General features: G+C 42.7%; 1 protein-coding gene and 1 long non-coding RNA gene across 2 annotated transcripts in view; one reads left to right on the top strand and one right to left on the bottom strand.

Moving 5' to 3' along the window:
- LOC136005038 (chondroitin sulfate proteoglycan 4-like) overlaps nucleotides 1-15466 on the bottom strand; it is a 42824-nt gene extending 27358 nt beyond the window's left edge. The window contains exons 1-3 of the mRNA XM_065662148.1: nucleotides 15207-15466; nucleotides 4329-4492; nucleotides 167-3742 (exon numbers count right to left, since the gene is read on the bottom strand). Coding sequence (XP_065518220.1) covers nucleotides 167-3742; nucleotides 4329-4492; nucleotides 15207-15303 — 3837 coding nt within the window. The 5' untranslated portion in view covers nucleotides 15304-15466. The remainder of the gene's footprint in view (nucleotides 1-166; nucleotides 3743-4328; nucleotides 4493-15206) is intronic.
- LOC136005039 (uncharacterized) lies at nucleotides 15435-17905 on the top strand. The gene is made up of 2 exons (XR_010608670.1): nucleotides 15435-15769; nucleotides 17685-17905. It is a non-coding gene; the product is annotated as an uncharacterized LOC136005039 (long non-coding RNA).
- The last annotated feature ends 857 nt before the right edge of the window (nucleotides 17906-18762 follow it).

Genomic DNA, 18762 nt, shown 5'->3' with positions numbered 1-18762 from the left:
TAGAAACAGAACATTGTTAGTGTCAGCCCCTTCCAGAATAAAGCATCCAGAAAGCAGTCATGTTAGCGCAAACTAAAACGAGTTGAAGAAGAGACAGCAATAGCTGAGAAGGCAATGAAGAACACTTGTTACAAGACTGGAGAAATGAACAACACAGTTAACTTACTTGAAGTTTTCCTTTACTGATTTTAACTGGTTTTCCTTCTTCAACCAAGAGACTGTTTTTGTTCACAACCGTTGGTGGCCACTGATGACTTTCCAAATATATGCGAACATGCACTCTAGCATCCAGATGGACATCTCTAGCATGGACTGTAAAGTTAAATGTGTCAATAAAATTGCTGCTGTCATCATGCCTGTAGGTCACATACCCCTTTATCAGATCAAGTTGAGAAAAGGTATCCATCAACAGATTATTTACATATATTCTTCCATATTTTGGGAAAGAGAATATCTCATATGTAAGCTCATGATCGTTTCTTATATCTTGGTTTGTAATAGCACTTAGGTTAGCTGTTGTAACAGTTTCCTCTTTCCCTTTCTGAACCAACAAGCCTGTATTATTTGCCACCCTAACATAAGGATCAGTGGCACTAACTTCTAGAAGCAAAGAGGTGTAGTGCTTGCCATCTGTCACAAAGAGCACAAAACGCCCAAAATCCACACCATGGTGTATAAACAGGACTTGCTTTTGCTCCAGGTCCACTTGTCTGAACTGGTAGAGTTTATGTGAAGTATCATTTGTTAGCACCAACTCTCCATTGGAAATGCCACGTCTAGTATACAGCAACTGTCCATCATCAAAATCAGAATCAGGATCATGATAGCAAAGATCTGCCAAAGTCAATAATCGCTGCCCATTTCTCACTATGTTAAATATCTTATCAATTACACGTACTGGTCTCTCATCATTCTTCAGCTGGACAGAAATGTTGAATCTAATTTCTACTGACAAAGGTTCTACTTCAGGATCCAAGTTTGTCCAGTTTCCTGACTCTTCACTGGAACTCAAAGCTCTGACAAGAAATTCATCAAACACTGTCTCTGAATCATCATGCACATACATAAGACACTTATTCTTTATATCTTTGTTAGTGAAAGTGGTGAGATTGTCATTACTTTCAAATGAGCCTGAAAAATTAATGAGTTTTAATTTCCCATGTTTAGGAAACTGTACAACTTTATATTGGAAAGTTTTATTATCCGGTGTTTGCACAAACAGCTCTGTGCTTGTTATAAACTCTCCTTCACCTTCAGTAACTCTAAGGCCATTGTTAGTCAAAATGATGTTTCTGAGATCTGATTTGATGTAGACTTCAAAGCTGTATACATTTGATTCCAGATACTTTGTAGAAATGAGGTACTGAAATGAATCAATGTTATCTTCATGATATCTGCAGTTTAATTCATATGCCACTTTTTTATCAGTAAGATCTTTCTGGCTAAAGACTGAACCTTTTTCCAGAGGCTGGTCATTAAGTAGTATCTGTCCATTCCTTGGTAGGGACAGCAATTTAAAATTAAGCTCATCTTCAGGTATTTCTAGATCCACAATCACAGCAAAAAGATTATCTGAATTCAAGTACTTCTTCTTTGATTTTTCAATTTCTAGAGGAGCATGTTTCGATAAACTGTATCTCAACCACTTCACTTTGATTGGAAACACGTGCTCTTCACTTATTCTGTTTCCTATGCTAACTTTGAATTTAAATTGGTCGGTAACATTTCTCAGCTGTATTTCTTTAAAAGTGCTACAGTATCTCACACGGCTGCGCTCAAGAGAGCGTTGAGAAAAAGAGCTGACTCGCTTCCACTCCCCCCTTGAATGCTGCCTTTGGACTTCCCCAAACTGGGGTGGCTCTGTGATCTCGTAGCGGATCTCCAGCTCCTGGAGGTTGGCATTTGTTTCAACTGCCAGATGCCGAGGTGTGATCAGAGCTGTAACACCTTGGAGTAGTTTTATTCCCAAATTGTTAACAACTCTGTAATCCAATGGAACTGCCATGACGCGTAACACAACAGTGTTGCTCACCTTCTCACCATCATTTGCCCTCAGAACAATCCTTGAGTTCTTGACACCTCTGTGGACAAAGAAAACAGTGCCTTCTCTTAAGTCCTCATTAGAAAAACTAGTAATAGCTTTTCCAGGATACTTTGAATGTTCTAAATAGCCCACATCTGCATTCAGATTTCCAAGCACTGAAAGACTCAGACCAACAGGATCTGTATCCGTATCTAGAACTTTTATCAGATCACTAGTCAAACGTTTCTTTGAGTTCTCCAAGAGAAGAAGCAAGTTTCCCTTGGGAAGTATAATTTCAGGTGCATCATTTACTGGAGTGACAGTAATGCTAAACACATGCTGCTCACTTCCTTGCAAATATGGAAGCACAATCTTCTCCCTGCTGGTAGAAATGGAGAAATTAAAGTAATCATAAGTGCCCTCAGAGCCATCATGGACATAAAGAATCTTCCCTTGCCATATGTCCTGCAGAGTAAATGTATTTACCTCCTGCGCTGGTTCAACGTCTAGTTTCAAGTTTCCATGAGAGGGCATTTTTTTAATTTCAAAAAGAACTTGTGATAAATGAATACCTAATTTCTGAAAGTCTAAGTTGACTTCAATATGTTTAGATTCAAGTGAAGCTTGTCCACCCTCAAGCACAATCAAGTTACTAAGAACTAAAAGGTGGCTTTTGTCTTCCTTGCCTGGAAAGACAGAGCTTTCAGAGGAAATTGCAAACGTTTGGGCTGCTTTCACAGTAGGGCTCTTCACAGCCATCTCTAAAGGAAGGTTTGTATTAAAAGCACTCTTTGTTTCACATCCAGCTGAAATGTCCTTTGTTACCAGAACATTCTTAAGTGATTTCTTTTCTGAACTGGTTTTCAGGTCTCGTATGCAACCTCTGAAGGATCCTCCTCTGGCGTACTTCCCAGACACTGAGACTAGCTCTAACTTAATCACTTCTGATCGTGTGCTGTCATCTACACCACCTACAAAGAGAGACCCCTCCAGAAGCGGCAGCTTACTGTAGGGAGGCAATGATTTTTTCACAGTTTCTTCATCCAGTGTCAGCTGCAAATATTCTGCAGTAAATTTCAGTTTGATGTAGTGCCAGTGACTATCATTGACTGACTTATGAGAGGAAAGCTGGGTTCTACTTCTAAATTTTCCAACATGGGCTTTAATTAGTCCATTTTCCATTTCCATTGCAATGAATTCTCCCACTTGCCCAGCATGGTAAAGCAGCAAGCCATGTGTGGCTGAGGTTTGCAATGCATACTCCAAGATACCTTCATCATCAACATTCCATGATGGGAAAGAAACATAGGATCTGGAACTGAAGAAACTAATGGGTTCATCTTCACCTGCAAAGAATTCATCACTGCATCCCACTGAAACTTCATGGACATTTTTAAAGCCAGGAGAGGGTCTCAGAGGCATCAGAATGTCTAGCTGATTGAATGACACATCATCAATACATCCTCGAAAACCAGGTAGTGCTCCAACAAGGTAGGGAACATCAAGTTTACTAGTACCACCTATGTAGAATCCATAATCAATACTTAATTCATAGAAAATTCCAGGCATTTTTGCACTATTTGTATCCTGCTTATCAATTACCAATGTGACATTGTCATGTTCATGATGTAGTTCAACCAGGTGCCAAGCTAAATCGTTCAGCTGAGATCTTTGCTGAGAATGCAGTACTCGCTCCCCCATGCCAAAGTTTATTCTCAACTGCAAGAGACAGAATTTTAACCATCAAAATCCAAAGTAGTATTTTTCACAATCACGTATCAATATGTAGTTAATACATTAATTTTCATATTAAGCACATTACTTACAAACTGTAATCGGAAAAAAAAAATCCACTAAAATTTTCTGTAGGTTTACCTGCCATGACAAATATGGCTTGAATAATTGCAGAAGAGGGAATAGACTCCTCTGCAGTTCTGCTAGGACCAACAAGTCCTGAGAACCCAAACGACAATAATATTTCAAGGACTTACCTTGCATAAAAAACATTATTTGAACCATTTTCTATGATGCTATCACCAAATCTGAAATTCTGACTCTACTGACCTCATGCTTTGAACACAATGACCTCCATTTTAAGATCTACAGATCTCAAAAGGCATTTTAGAGTCAAATTCTAATAACTATAATTGTAAGAAATAAATACCATATTTTTAAATTATCAATTATATTATGTAATCTTTCCATTTCTAAAAACATAACCTATTGGAATTGTTATAGGTAAGACCTTAAAACACTAAACAATACAAGCCACACATGCCCTTTTAGCTACAGTTATAGACCATACCTCTAAGTATCCTGAATGTAGCTCCATTAAACAATAACCCTTCTTCCCAGCTGCAAGAAAAAGCAGTCCATGTGGCTTGCTTGTTCGAAACCGTAACTGTAAGGATATCTGAGAGGATACTTCTACCATGTTCAACTCCACAAAGCTATCACCATAAAATGACACTGAAAGAAAGGAAAACAGAGGACTTAGTCACACACACAAGTATTTTTCTTATATACAGCTAAATATATGTTTAAAACCTATACTAACCCTCTATATATTTAAATATGAATGAATGAAACTAGATCTCAGATATCAAATTTAACAGTTAAATCTACTGGATAAGAGCCCAAAGGCAAAACCAGTATGGACAAAGAATGAATATGGCCCAGTATTCTGCCTCCAACAGTGATGACAGGGAAATCATAAGAACAGTGCAATCACATTTAATACTTTTCTTCAAATACTCATTTTTTTGTTGTTTTGGTGTTTTCCTGAGCTTGCCATAGACACTCTATTTCATAACTGCCAAAGGATTTCTCTCTGAAGTACTCCTCCAGTTTTTCTCGGAAACATATTCATCTAGAACACACTCTTACATCTCCATCAGAGACATCCTCTGTCATCTCTGATGAAAGACCCACAGGTCTCCAGATATCTGCATCATTCTTTCATGTTTTCTTACCCATCTCTTTTCCAGGCTGAAGTTCCCTCTTGCTTCCTGTAAGCAGTCTCCAACCACCCCTGCTGCCCTGTTGGCCAGTCACACAGTTCTGTGCAGACTTCCTTCACTCTCCTCCCCTCTTTTCTGCCTTGAAAAACAGTAACAGCTGCAGACTTTCTCATTTGACTACTCACTGCCTTTACCATCCTCATTATTACTATACTGAACAACACAACACCAGAGATTCTAAGACCAAATCATCAGAAACTCTGCTGGTAACTTTCCTCCTATATTTACCCCTTTCTCCCACCTTTTAAACCATTACTTAATATGCAAAGCCCTGCATTTCCATCCAGTGGCTCCTCAAAAGCTTTTGATGTCAAGCTTCACCAAAAGCCCTTTGGGAATCTAAATCTTAGCTAGCTTTCCCATGCCCATAAAGAAAACTCCTAGAGGTTTGTAATACAGAACTTACACCACAGAATCACAGAATGCTTTGGGTTGGAAGGCACCTTAAGATCACCTAGTTCCAAACCCCTGCACAGACCGGGTTGCTCAAAGGCCCATCCAGCCTGGCTTTATCTTTAAAACAATCCTACTGACTCTTCCCAAGTTGATCTTACTCCTGCATCTTTTACCCTTTATTACAGTATCTACAAATATGAATGGCATGGATGTCACATTTATAATCCCATGGTCATTCTTGTTTTAAACACTGGCATAAAATTTGCCAAGCCCCAGGCTTCAAGTACCCAGGTAGTTTGAAGTACAAGATCAGATGCTACCCTTAGCAAGTAAGCAATTTCATCCCTGAGGTCTTTTAAGTCAGTGCTTCTTGTTCCCCCCAGAAAAAAAGGGGGAATTTCTGCTTGGGAATCTTCCCAATTAGCAGTAAACACCATTTCCTTTAGTTTCCCTGCAGCAGTCATGCCCTTTTTGCGTGCTTTTTTATATTGATAACTTTTTTGAAACAAATGGCTGCTGATAGAACAATAACTTTTTTTAAGACATCATAATCGCATTAGCATGTAGGGATAAAAGAAGGATTTTGGGGGAAGCAATTAAGCAGAAAGATAAACTTATTCATGGATTATTCAGTATAATTTAGAATAACTAGAAATGAAGTTGCAGAGTCAGTTTTTGCAGTGTGCCACTGGGAAGCAATTCGGTGTTTACACTATATATGAATTTCCTGGAAAAGAAAAATTAAATGTTAAGTTAAAGCTTCTGCCTTTCATAAAACACTCCAGAGTCAGAATCCACCACTGAATGTGAAACAGTAAACTTGACATCAGCCTATGCACTGATCTAGCACCAAATGAGATCCTGGGCCAAGACCACCTACAGTGCCTTGGTGTGATTTCTGCTTCACTACCCACCAAACTAAGAAGCATGTTATTGTAGTACAGGAATCAAGTTTCTCTGGAGCAGAAACTTTCAGACTGATTTCTGGCTGAAACCGTGTTATGAATGACCTCAAAATGAATACGGTGCCAAAGCTTACTAAAAGAGCGCATTTTATTGTGGACCATTACAGAAAGCAAGCGGAACTCAATCAACAACACCAGCCTTGCATCTCTCTTACTACTGGACAGGTGAAATCAGCAGATCATACAGGGAATGATTCCTCTGGAATGCCTGGGCAGACAACCTACTCTCTTAACAGCTTTATGCCCTAGAGAAAAGATGAGTGGAAGCAACTGAGTCAGATCTATGTCAGCTGTAATGTCACTTCACGGACATGGACACAGATACATGAAGGCTTAAAAAAAAATAAGGTATAATCACTTGGGATGTCAATTTAAGGATCTGTTCAACCTGAGATAATGGCTGATGTGGTTCCCATCCCTCTCCCTTCTCCCTTAGAGCCAGCCCTCAACTCTTGACTACAAACACATTAGGGCTACAAATCCATCCAATATTTCCATCATAACAGATAACATTTATATGGGAAGTGTGAATTTTGTTTCAAGTAATTTTACTAAAGATTTCTGACCAGCTCAGTCCACATCTTTCTTAGAATTAAGCACAAGAAACCAAGTCAGGCACAGCAACAGCCTTCATAATCACAGACCAAAAGTTCTTCATTCACTCAGCATCCAAGGATGGCATTGGATGGCCATTTACCCTTTTGTTCAGCTTTCATTCTCTAGCATTAAAAACTTCATCAAATTCAACAAACAGCTATGCCTTGAATAATTTTCTTCTTGGCTTCTGTACTCAGAGTGCAGAGGAATAAAAGCTCTCTTCTCCATTGCTCAAACTAACAACCCCAGAAATGTAACCACAGGAAGCCAAACCTGGACTCAAACAGCTATCATAAGCTATGGACATCCATCCAACAACAAAATCAAGACTAAAGAGCTAACTGAAAGAGCAAACTTTTTTTCTATTTTTTCTGTATTTCTCATTTCAGACTAGATTACGTATCTTCTCAACAATGCATAAGGATCATAAGGAAGAATAGTGATCTTAGAATCACAATTCCATATTCACGTCTTAATTGGATATAATTTAATGCAGCTTCAAGTCTGCTCAGCGTCTTTTCATCTTTACTATGGACAGGAAGCAGTAACCCAAAAAGACTTTTATACTCATAAAGCTTTTTATATTCATACCAGACGAAAAAGAGGGGCATTTTACCAGATCCCTTCCCTGCCCTTAATAGCCATCCTTTTATGAAAAAAAATGAAATAATCTGATCTTCAAACAGAAAAATTATGTAGTTCCCATGTAAGAGAATATTTGGACTAAGTTCTTGTCTTCAGAATGTTCAGGAGATAACAGTGCCAGACCCCTTTAAAAATAATGCTTTGGCCAGAAGCCTACCGCATTAGGAAAAATAATGTAAGTAACAGTTTAAGGTATTTTCAGACATTCTAAATCTTCCTGATGTAGACAAAAACATTTGTTTACTTTTAATACCTAGCATATTGATCTTCTATTTTCAACTCTACAATAAATGCCATAATTAGGCTACAGAACTACTGTTGCTCACACAAACTGCTTCTGTGTAGCCTGTTAATCTGCTGTAAAAACAACTATATATAACGTGATTTACGGGAAGGTGACATGTAGTCATGCAATCTATTACACTGCTCAGTCATTAAAAATAAAATCATAAAAGTAAAGGATTAAGTCTAACATAGCCCATGTATTTTCAGTAAGGATCCTCTCCAAATTTTGTTGCAGTGGACAGCAAAAAAGCCAAAGACAATCACCACTTCTGAGCCACAGTAACTCCTCAGTAGAGAACACGTTTCAGACAGTGGCTTCACTACAATCCATATCAGTGTGCTCTACAGGCTCACTGTAGGAAGGAATTAAAAAGGAATTGTAGAAGGAATTAAAAAGAAGAAAGCAGGAGGGGGAAGGTCACTTTTGAAATTGCTGTCTTGCCATCTGTGTTAGCCTGTGGTGCACTGGTATCTAGGAGCCCCAAACACAGAGGGTCCTTATCTGCTAGATCATAGAATCACAGAATGGTTTGTGTTGGAAGGGACTTGAAGATCATATAGTTCCAACCTCCCTGCTATGGGGGGTGCAACTATAACAGGCTGCTCCAAGCTCCATCCAACCTCGCCTTGAACACTGCCAGGGCTGGGGCAGCCACAGCTGCTCTGGGCAACCCTTTCCAGTGCTCCACCACACTCACAGGAAATGATTTCTTCCTAATACCTAATCTCAATCTAACATCGTTCATCTTAAATCCACTACCATTTGTCTATGCCTTCCTGTCTTTGTAAAAAGTCCCTCTCCCGATTTCTTGTAGGCCCCTTTAGGTACTGGAAGCTGCTCGAAGGCCTCGCCTGAGCCTTCTCTTCTCTATGCTGAATAACCACAGCTCTCTCTGCAGAGGTACTCCAGCCCTTTGAGCACTATTGTGGCCCTCCTCTGGACTCACTCCAAAAGGTCCACATTCCTCTTGTGCTGGGGAACCCAGAGCTGGACACAGACTCCAGGTGCAATCTCCCTCAACCTGCTGCTCACAGTTCTTTTGATGCAGCCCAGGACAAGGTTGGAATACTTCATATACATTTCTCCCAAGACACTCCAACTGTACAATGTACCTTTAAGAAAATAAAAGTACTTTATCTTTTTAGGTGAAAAATGTGAAGTCAAAATAAAGGTTAATGCATCTATCCTACCAGCACACTCAGATAAAGTGCAAGAAGCACATACAACATCAGCTGCGACTGATGAGGTCCTGGCTTTATCACCTTTAGCATATCTAGAGGCCTGTTTTAGGCATTTGAATGAATAAGCTTCCCACTGTCCCACTAAGATTTGCACCTTGAAGATTTGTACCCTGCAGCTTACTCATGAAAGTGTAACAGGAACAGAAATCAACTGGCACAGGTAACTCAAGTATTAATCTTCCAGATGACTGTCGGTTTCCCTGTGTTGACAATTCAGGTATGTTTTTGACTCTATTTTGGATGTTCAAGTAGCACCTCTCGCTAAGAGTGAGACCTGGTTCTCCCTGTGGTTGGTAAAAAAAGGTGTGACCTCTTCTTTTGAGAAGCAGACCTTTTCACACCAATATTAAACAACTAGGTATGTTCTGAAAGAGCTCAGTTCATGGCTGTAGAGAAACCAAAGTGGTATAACTTGGTCCGCCCTGCTCTGCCTTTGTCCCTCCATTCTCAAAACAGAGCAGCTGATTTTCTGTACTGATACATTTATTTTGTACCATCAAGTCTTTTACGGTGATCCAGTGAGAGGTGGAGGTGTTGTGCAACCTGGGGAAGAAATAAGGTTTCCACACAGTAAAAATACGTTCAAGCTATACAGAAGTACAGCTTGAAGACTCATTAAGGGTCCTTATGCACTAAATGCTAGGCAAAACAATGACAGACACCTTGAGTTCCAAATAGCTTCTGCTGTAACCAAGAGGAAATATGCAGGTCCAAACTTTGCTGTCCTAAACCACAGGAAAAACAGCACACAACCTCCAAAATAAATATAACAGGAAGACTCTCCCTTGTGATAGGATTTGAGTGATGGAAACAAGTGTTCATAGCCTATTAATACCAAATATAAATAAGATGTTGTGATATTAATAACTTTTAAAGGCCTTGTTTACTGTCACTGTACAGGACAAGTGGAGACATGTTAAAAAGAACAGCAGTGAAAGAGTACCAAATTCCACTTACCCAGTGTAACATGGTTTTAACAGCCTTTCCCCAGAAAAAAAAAAAAAAAAAAGGCAGAATGAGAGATTAAAGAACACACTTGCAGTTATTGCATGGACACATATTCTGCAGTATAAATATGCCTAGAGGTGTCCTACAGAACCAAAACATTTCTCTATCTCTTTCCAGATAACAAAGCTTTGCACCCAGGTCCAAGAATTCTATCACTGCTTCACTAGAAGAGCTGTCAGTCCTCTCCAAAGTGAATTCCCTAGTGGGCAAATACTGACTCTACTCCTACAAAAGTTTGCTACTTTAGCGTGTTTCAGTTTTGTACTGCGCAACTTAGCTGGAACCACACAACTGAGTTTGGCACAACTGAGCCAAAGTGGTTTTTTACCATACTGTGAGTATCTGTTCTGAATTTTGTGATTTGTACATTTATTTCCCCATCTAGTTGTATTTCCTTCTTTCACCTTGAATACGCCAATAATGTGTTTGAAACCATTGTGACTACAGAGAATCCTAACTTCAGACTATATAAAAATATCCTGGAGAAACAGATACCGTGTTCTAGCATTCACGTACAATTACTTTAAAAGTGATCAATATGAAAAAGATGCTATGAAGATAGGATGAAAAGAACTCATTATATTAAACTGTCCTAACTGAAAAGTAATTTCAGGCAAACTACCTTGTATGGCTAACATTTTGCTGGAACTTTGGAAAAGGTTTGCAGGTACTTTACTACACATCTGTAATAAAAATCACTATTTTTTAAAATGCACTGCAAATAGTGAAAGAAATTACCATATATTTCATGTGGTTGTCAGGAGCTGCATATTCTAGAAATAAAGATGATCAGTTCTGATGAGTCAAAGCTCCAGTAAACTAGCAGTTAGAAAAATAAAATTTAACAGCAATTACCTTCTTCAAGTACTTTCACATCCTGCTTTTTGCTTCTCAACAGCAGTGAAGAGTCAGACTGGCAGCTGATTTTTTGCAAGTTTCTCATTGAAACCTGTCCTTATGTTAGAAAATCCTACAGCTTGTGTGACTGCCCATTAAAACTAGACTCAATGGGCTTTAAAGTCCTAACTAGAACTTCATAAACATGACTGCCCTTACACAGTTGTAATCTGATGCTGATGACAGTCCTGTCTTTTATAATGAATCTCAATGACTCTCACTTTTGCAGGGGCAGAAAAAAGTGAACCTCCTTTGTCTGATCCAGCAGCAATTACTAAAAATCACCTGGTGAAAAACAACCAAACAAAAACAAACTTAAAAAAATACATCCTCGAATAAAAATTCACTCATGGCTTCTTCATTTTCTCATACAGCTAGATGGAACTGTATTTTGAATGTTCCTTTCTTTAACTCAGCACTTGCTACATCACAGGTATAGCCCAATTTAACTGGTCAGACCGAAAAGCACTCCATATCTCAGGTAATATGGTTTGCTTACAAATCTTACACTCTCCAAAACAGTTCTGCTGATACTTCCCAAAATAGGAGTTTGGTAATGAAGTTTTGCTGAGAGGACAAAAGGCAGAAACAATGCAGCAGAATGAGAGAAAGAAATCGAAGAACCAAAATAGGACACTTCATTGTGGAAAAATACTAATTCCATCTATGTCCTTTTATCTAAGCTGGTAGCAGATGACATCAACAGCACAGAAGGGCCACAGGGAAAATGGAAATGGAAAAGAGAGCTGTCAGATTCACTAGGCATGCCCTTTAAGGCTGATACAACCATTATTCGAAAGTGGATTCTCAGGGCTGATTCACACTTTCTCAGTGTATCATTACAGTGAGATTTACTGGGTAAATCAAACACTGCAAGTCTGTAAGCCTCTTACACTCACTTAAAATGTACACAGTAAAGAACATTCTTGTGTTGCATCTACAAATGCTTTAAAAACTATCAAAAAAATGAGATGACGTGTAAAAGTGCCTTCCGAACCAAACCTATGATTCTGTTTTCCAGATAAAATATAGTCCTGTAGTTAAAGCACTGAACATCTAATGAAGAGCTAACATTAACTTCTGGTTCTCACAGAAACACACTGAAGAGTTGGGAAAAACACTAATGCCTCATTTCAGTTCAGTGCCTATAAGAAGCTGTTGGTGTTTTTTTTCCTTCCAGCCTTCACCTGATTTTCCATTTCACTCTAAGATTTTGGGAGCCAGAACTCTTTACCTCTGGGTACTGCTATAGCTATAGCAGCAGCTGGAGTAAGAGAAGATAGTGGAGCTTAAGCTGACCTGATAGCGATGCAAGTACACATGGGCTGGCACAGCTCATCTTGAAGACAGCTCAGCTGCAGCATCCTGCACTGCTGCACCTAGGTTAGCACAAGCATCAGCAGCCTGCATTGCTGATGTCCCTACCTTGCAGTTTAGAAACGCACCCTCTGTCTCTGGCTTTGTCTTGCACTGCCTGTAACGCCAGGGAAGGAGACACTACTGCAACAATAAGGCATAAAGTGGTTTGACAGCTTCATATTTTCAAAGCAGTACTGCCTGGCTGCATGTTACTGCCAGTAAAATTTGTGACAATGTTATCTGTTACACCGCTTAAGACAACACTACTATTAATAGAGAAATTTCAGGGGCAATCAGACTCCCTGACACAGAATCATAGAATCATAGAATAGTTAGGGTTGGAAAGGACCTCAAGATCATCCAGTTCCAACCTTCCTGCCATGGGCAGGGACACCTCACACTAAACCATACCACCCAAGGCTTCATCCAACCTGGCCTTGAACACTGACAGGGATGGAGCACTCACAACCTCCCTGGGCAACCCACTCCAGTGTCTCACCACCCTAACAGGAAAGAATTTCCTCCTTATATCCAATCTAAACTTCCCCTGTTTTAAGTTTGAACCCGTTACCCCTTGTCCTGTCACTACAGTCCCTGATGAAGAGTCCCTCCCCAGCATCCCTATAGGCCCCCTTCAGATACTGGAAGGCTGCTATGAGGTCTCCACGCAGCCTTCTCTTCTCCAGGCTGAACAGCCCCAACTTCCTCAGCCTATCTTTATATGGGAGGTGCTCCAGTACCCTGATCATCCTCGTGGCCCTCCTCTGGACTTGTTCCAGCAGTTCCATGTCCTTTTTATGTTGAGGACACCAGAACTGTACACAATGCTCCAAGTGAGGTCTCACGAGAACAGAGTAGACGGGCAGGATCACCTCCTTCGACCTGCTGGTCACGCTCCTTTTGATGCAGCCCAGCATACAATTGGCTTTGTCAGCTGTGAGCGCACACTGAAGCCAGCTCATGTTCATTTTCTCATCGACCAGCACCCCCAAGTCCTTCTCCACAGGGCTGCTCTGAATCTCTTCTTTGCCCAACCTGTAGCTGTGCCTGGGATTGCTCCGACCCAGGTGTAGGACCTTGCACTTGGCAAGGTTAAACTTCATGAGGCTGGCATCAGCCCACCTCACAAGCGTGTCAAGGTCCCTCTGGATGGCAGTCCTTCCCTCCAGCATATCAACCAAACCACACAGCTTGGTGTCATTGGCAAACTTGCTGATGGCGCACTCAATCCCACTGTCTATGTTACCAACAAGGATGTTGAACAAGACCGGTCCCAACACCGATCCCTGAGGGACACCACTCGTTAGTGGTCTCCAGCCGGGCATTGAGCCATTGACCACAACTGTTTGCATGCGGCCTTCCAGCCAGTTCTTTATCCACCAGTGGTCCATCCATCAAATTGATGTCTCTCCAATTTAGAGACAAGGATGTCATGCGGGACAGTGTTGAACACTGTACACAAGTCTAGGTAGCTGACGTCAACTGCTCTACCCCATCCATCAGTTCCATAGCCCCAACATAAAAGGCCACCAGATTGGTCAGGCAGGATTTCCCCTTAGTGAAGCCATGCTGGCTGTCGCCAAGCACCTTGTCGTTTTTCATGTGCCTTAGCATGCCTTCCAGAATCTGTTCCAAGATTTTGCCAGGCAGAGGTGAGACTGACTGGTTTGTAACATCCTTGACAGCTCTACAACATCTCTACAAGCAATAAACCCACCACTACCAGACCCTGCATGAAGGCTTTTTGTTCACAAAACTGGTGAGAACGTCACTTAGGGCTCTGAACTTCTCTTGTGGAAAGACAAGAGAGGCATATTTGTAGTATCTGAAATTACTCCTGCAAGAAAAACTACCAATGCAGCCATCACTAATCTGTGAAAAACCAAAAGTTATCTTTTTAAGTCAGAATTAAGTGCGGGGAGTTTGTTTCTAACTAGTCTTCTCCTCTAGTGAAAACAGCCACCATACAGTCATGGGAACTGGCAAGACACTTGACAGTTTTTAAGGGAGTTATGGCAACCAATTTGTGTCACATGGGAATGCACAAAGTACGAAAAACCACCCTTCCGTAACTGCCTGATGGTCCATTATTTTTAAAAGGTATTTAAACAATAAATTTGATTACCAGGCTTTGACGCTGTAATGTACTTGAAGACGTATCACAAGAAAAAAACCAAAACTTCCAGCTGAAATTTTTGGTTGATCCAGTGGTTTGAGTCCCTGGCCAAGACCCGCGCCTCAACACTCACCACCACCAGCGAGAGCCTCAGGCCCATAGCACGTCTGAAGTCAGACCTAAGACAGCTGAATTTGGGTGCCAAAAACCAGCTGCCCGCAGTGGCTGTGCTGTCCAGCCTCCCGGGAGGCCGCTCCCCGCAGAGACAGCCGACAGCAGCAGGACACCGGCTCCCGACCGCCCCGAGGGACACCCAGCCCCGCGCACGCTCGCAGCGGCTGCAGCTGGGCCTCTTCCGCGGCCGGTGCCAGCGCGGGGACTGGGCCCACGGCCGGCTGCGCCTGCCGGGCCGGGGCACCCTGCTGCCGGGCTGCTGCCTTTCGCGGGGCCATGGCGAAATAGTCTGCTGCAGCGCTCAGGCGACATCCAGCGTGCTCCCTGCCCAGCCCGGCCGCCTGTCCCCACCGGACCGGGGGCAGCCCGTCATTGGCGCCGAGCCGCCCCTTCCCCCGCCCGGCGCAGGTGCCTTCCGGCCGGCCGAACGCCTGGCCAGCGCTTACCCCGCCATGGCGGCGCCCCGCGGGCAGCCCTACCTGCGAGAGCCGGCCGGCTGCCGGCCAGCAGCAGCGCCAGCAGCAGCACCGCCAGCAGCAGGGCGCCGGGCGCGCTGGCCCCCTGCCCGCCCGCCATCCCGCTGCCACGGCAAGGCCGGAGCCGCGGACGGACCGGGCACCACCACGGCCGGCGGCGGGGCTGGGGCCGGCGCTGACCCTGGGGAGCGGCGAGAGGGTGTCACCGCCCCAGCCCCGCTGCCGGCGCTCCCCGCCTGCCGCCCGGGACGGCCTCCTCTTTCCCTTCCTGCCTCCTTCCCTCCCTCCGCACGGCGCAGCTGTTGTCGCGGCCCGCCCCCCGCTCCAGAAACACCGGCCCGGGACTGGAGAGGGGGCCGTTCCTCGCGGAGGACCGGGGGGCCTGCGGGGCGCCGTGCGTCGCACGCGGCGGTTATGGTGGCCTCGCGTTGTGCTATGTGGCCAAGTTAGGCCAGGCTGCGCAGGGTTCTGTTGCTCGTGTCTTAGAATCCTTCGAGGACGGAGGCTCTGGAGCATCCCTGGGCCACCTGCCACGAGGACAGGCTTGACTCTCTGCACGGATCTAGGTTTGCCTTTGTGCGGGGTGGGAACTGACCAGGGGCCGTTTGCAGCCGTGTCAGGCCTTCAACCACTGTACACCGCTCGGTGGCCTGTGATGGCTGGAGGCTGCCCTGAGGTGCTCCAAAGCCTTCCGCTCTCCTGCCTGGGGCAGCCTTGTCCCTCACAGTGTTTGCGTGCTGTGCATAAAGGAATGCATCATAGTTCTTTTGGAGGAAACATGTAACAGGTGGAAGAAGCATTAGGAACAGAAACTAGGATTATTATAACCAGTACAGAACCTGAAGTAGACAAAGGTCTGTATTCCCTCATTTTGGATGGGGCTTTGAGTAACCTGGTCTAGTGGAAGGTGTCCCTGGTGGCAGGGGCCTTGGAACTGGAGGAGCTTTAAGGCCATAGACATTCTATAAGATGTGTTTTCACACCTCCTCCTCCGTGTCCTGTGCTTGAAAGCACAAGGTGTTGTTCAGAAACTGTTTCAAAGAGGACACTTGAACCACTCGTGTGTAAGCCACTTACTGAACTAATCAAATATGCAGACATTCCTTCAGTTACGTGTCTCATCCGTGCCAGGAGCAGCCTTGCAGGCATGAAAATTTTCTCTGATGTTATCAGCTGGCAGGGTGCATTGCAATGTGTCTCAACAGGTCGGTTGTTTTTTTAACTTGTTACTCGCTTACACATAGGACTGGAATTTGTGCCCTGAAATCTGACACTAAGCAAGCAGAGTAAGTAACTGAGATAATATTCCAAAACAGCATAAAGAAGAAAAAGTGGTGATGGCACTAATCTCTTTTTTGGGTCAGCTGTCTGGTTCTTTCTCTTCCTTTGAGGTTTGCAGTCATCATTTAGTCTAGATTTCCTTTAAGAATTTTTGGCAGGCTGTGCTATCTTTACGTTTTTAGAACAATAAATGTGGCGGGAGGGGTGATCCATGCCCAGAGGGAAATCACAGGGAGTGGTCTTCATCTAGATAGCACTTAACTGCTTTGTTAAAGATATCAAAGGCAAAGGCCTAATAAATTTCATTCTCTTCAAACTGGCACTCAAAGAAGATTTGTGAAAACCTGGAAAAAGAATTGTAAAAAAAGTATCAGTCTTAAGATGTAAAGAGAAGGGCAAAAAAAGGATTTACCATGGAATAAAATGGAATAACAAGGCTGAGGCTGTAAAAGCAGACCTCCATATGTGCTGCAGCAAAACTTTACTGCAGTGGGGAAGCCTGGGGGAAAAATTTGCCTTTGCACCATTCATGTGTTGCACAGGTCTGACTTAACAATTTCGCATCCCTAAGCCTCTGCAGAGAAGTTTGCCATGACAGTCCCTGGATATACCTCAGAAGGGTCAGCATTGCTGGCACTGTAGGCTTTGGGAAGTAATACTCAGAACCACCTTAAGAAACAGATACTGCAACAACATGTTTAGATGAGAGGCCAGGGAAGGCAAATGGAAGTACCCTGTACATACTGTTTGGGGCTACCTGCAGAGACAGTGAGGCGGGAGTGTAAGTGCCCTGGTATCACATGCAGGTGAAACCTCATGCAAGATGCCATTCAAGCAGTGCATGCATCCTTTCTGTAGTAGGTCACCAGATAGAAGCCTGAGGTCAGAGAAGGGGAAAACTTTTGAGTAATGTGATTTGAGGTGTCACACTGGATACTGAGCTACCAAACTTGTGAAAAAGAACGAGACTTTTTTTAATACCTTGTGATTCATGGTGCAGGATGAAATTTTGGAATACGATGCTTTATTTTAGCGTACATGAAACTTAAAATCTACTCCACATAGCTACACCAATACCATCAGAAAAATGTAATCAGTCAGGTAATACGTTATTATAATGTAACTCTAGTGAGTAACTCAGACATAGTGAACTAACATTGTCCTTAAAAAGTAATCCTTTTTTTTGTATGCTCATTTCAGAGTTACCTCTCATCCAGCGAAAGCAATCCACTGACATAGAAGGGACTGACAGAGCTGAGATCTGGATTTCAGCCTGGAGAAGAGAAGGTTCAGGAGGTCTCACAACTGTCTTTGCACAGTATATGAAGAAGAGGAAGCAAAGCTCCTTTGAAGTATCCAGTGAAATGACAAGAGCTAATTGGCACAAACTGAAATAAACAAAATTTCATTTAAACACAAAAGATTCTCCTCACGTTGGGACTGATCAGGAACCCAAACAGGTTGCCCCGACAGGCTGTGGGGTTTTCATCCTTATTGATACTCAGAACTTGACAGGACACAGCCCTGAGTAAGCTTCTGTAGGTGACCCTACTTTCATCAGAGGGGTTGGACTGGGTAATCTTCAGAAGTGCCTTCCCACCTCAACTGTTCTGTGATGCTGTGACTTGGACAGAAATCCCCATTGTCACTTAAATTTTAAGAGACTTCTGAAAAGAGAAAGTCCCCATTTTGAGAAAGGCCTAAATAGCCTATGGCTTTAAACCACATTTCCTTAGTCACTCAAGGGTTTCAAACCCTGTGTCCTACTTGCTTTCAGCAGGATTTAGCTTTCTTAAGAAGTGTAAATCTGAATTTCCATTTGTTTCTGCAGTTCTGGTGGGAGGAGGTTGTAGGGTTTTTATCATCTTTGGCTTTTATTACTCAAGGATTTTCTTTTTTTATTTTTTGAAAGCTTAACAGGACTTGTTTCCTAAACAAAAAACCCTGGTCATGCAGTCAGGCAGGCAGAAATCCAGTATGTAGAATGTGCTGGTTTGCGTTCGTTCTTTCTCCTACGTAGGGTGGTTCCTTATGCCAACTGTATATCCACTAGTTGACCTCAGTGCTGAGTACTTCAATGCAAATGTGAAAAATCATTCAACCAGTTGACTGATTTTTTTCCTATTAATGACAGAAATCTGCTTGTTTGCATCTGACAGCCTATCAGTCTATTCATTAAAGCAGAACATGTGACGTTACTGACCACTATAATACGCTACACATCAGTTTCTTTTTATTGGATTTGGTTGGTGAAGAAAGGAGTTTTGTGTGGTACTAA

The sequence above is a fragment of the Lathamus discolor genome, chromosome Z, assembly GCF_037157495.1.
Source record: "Lathamus discolor isolate bLatDis1 chromosome Z, bLatDis1.hap1, whole genome shotgun sequence".
Taxonomy (NCBI): domain Eukaryota; kingdom Metazoa; phylum Chordata; class Aves; order Psittaciformes; family Psittacidae; genus Lathamus; species Lathamus discolor.
Note: the sequence above shows the minus strand (reverse complement) of the source record. Positions and strands in the feature narration are given on the sequence as shown.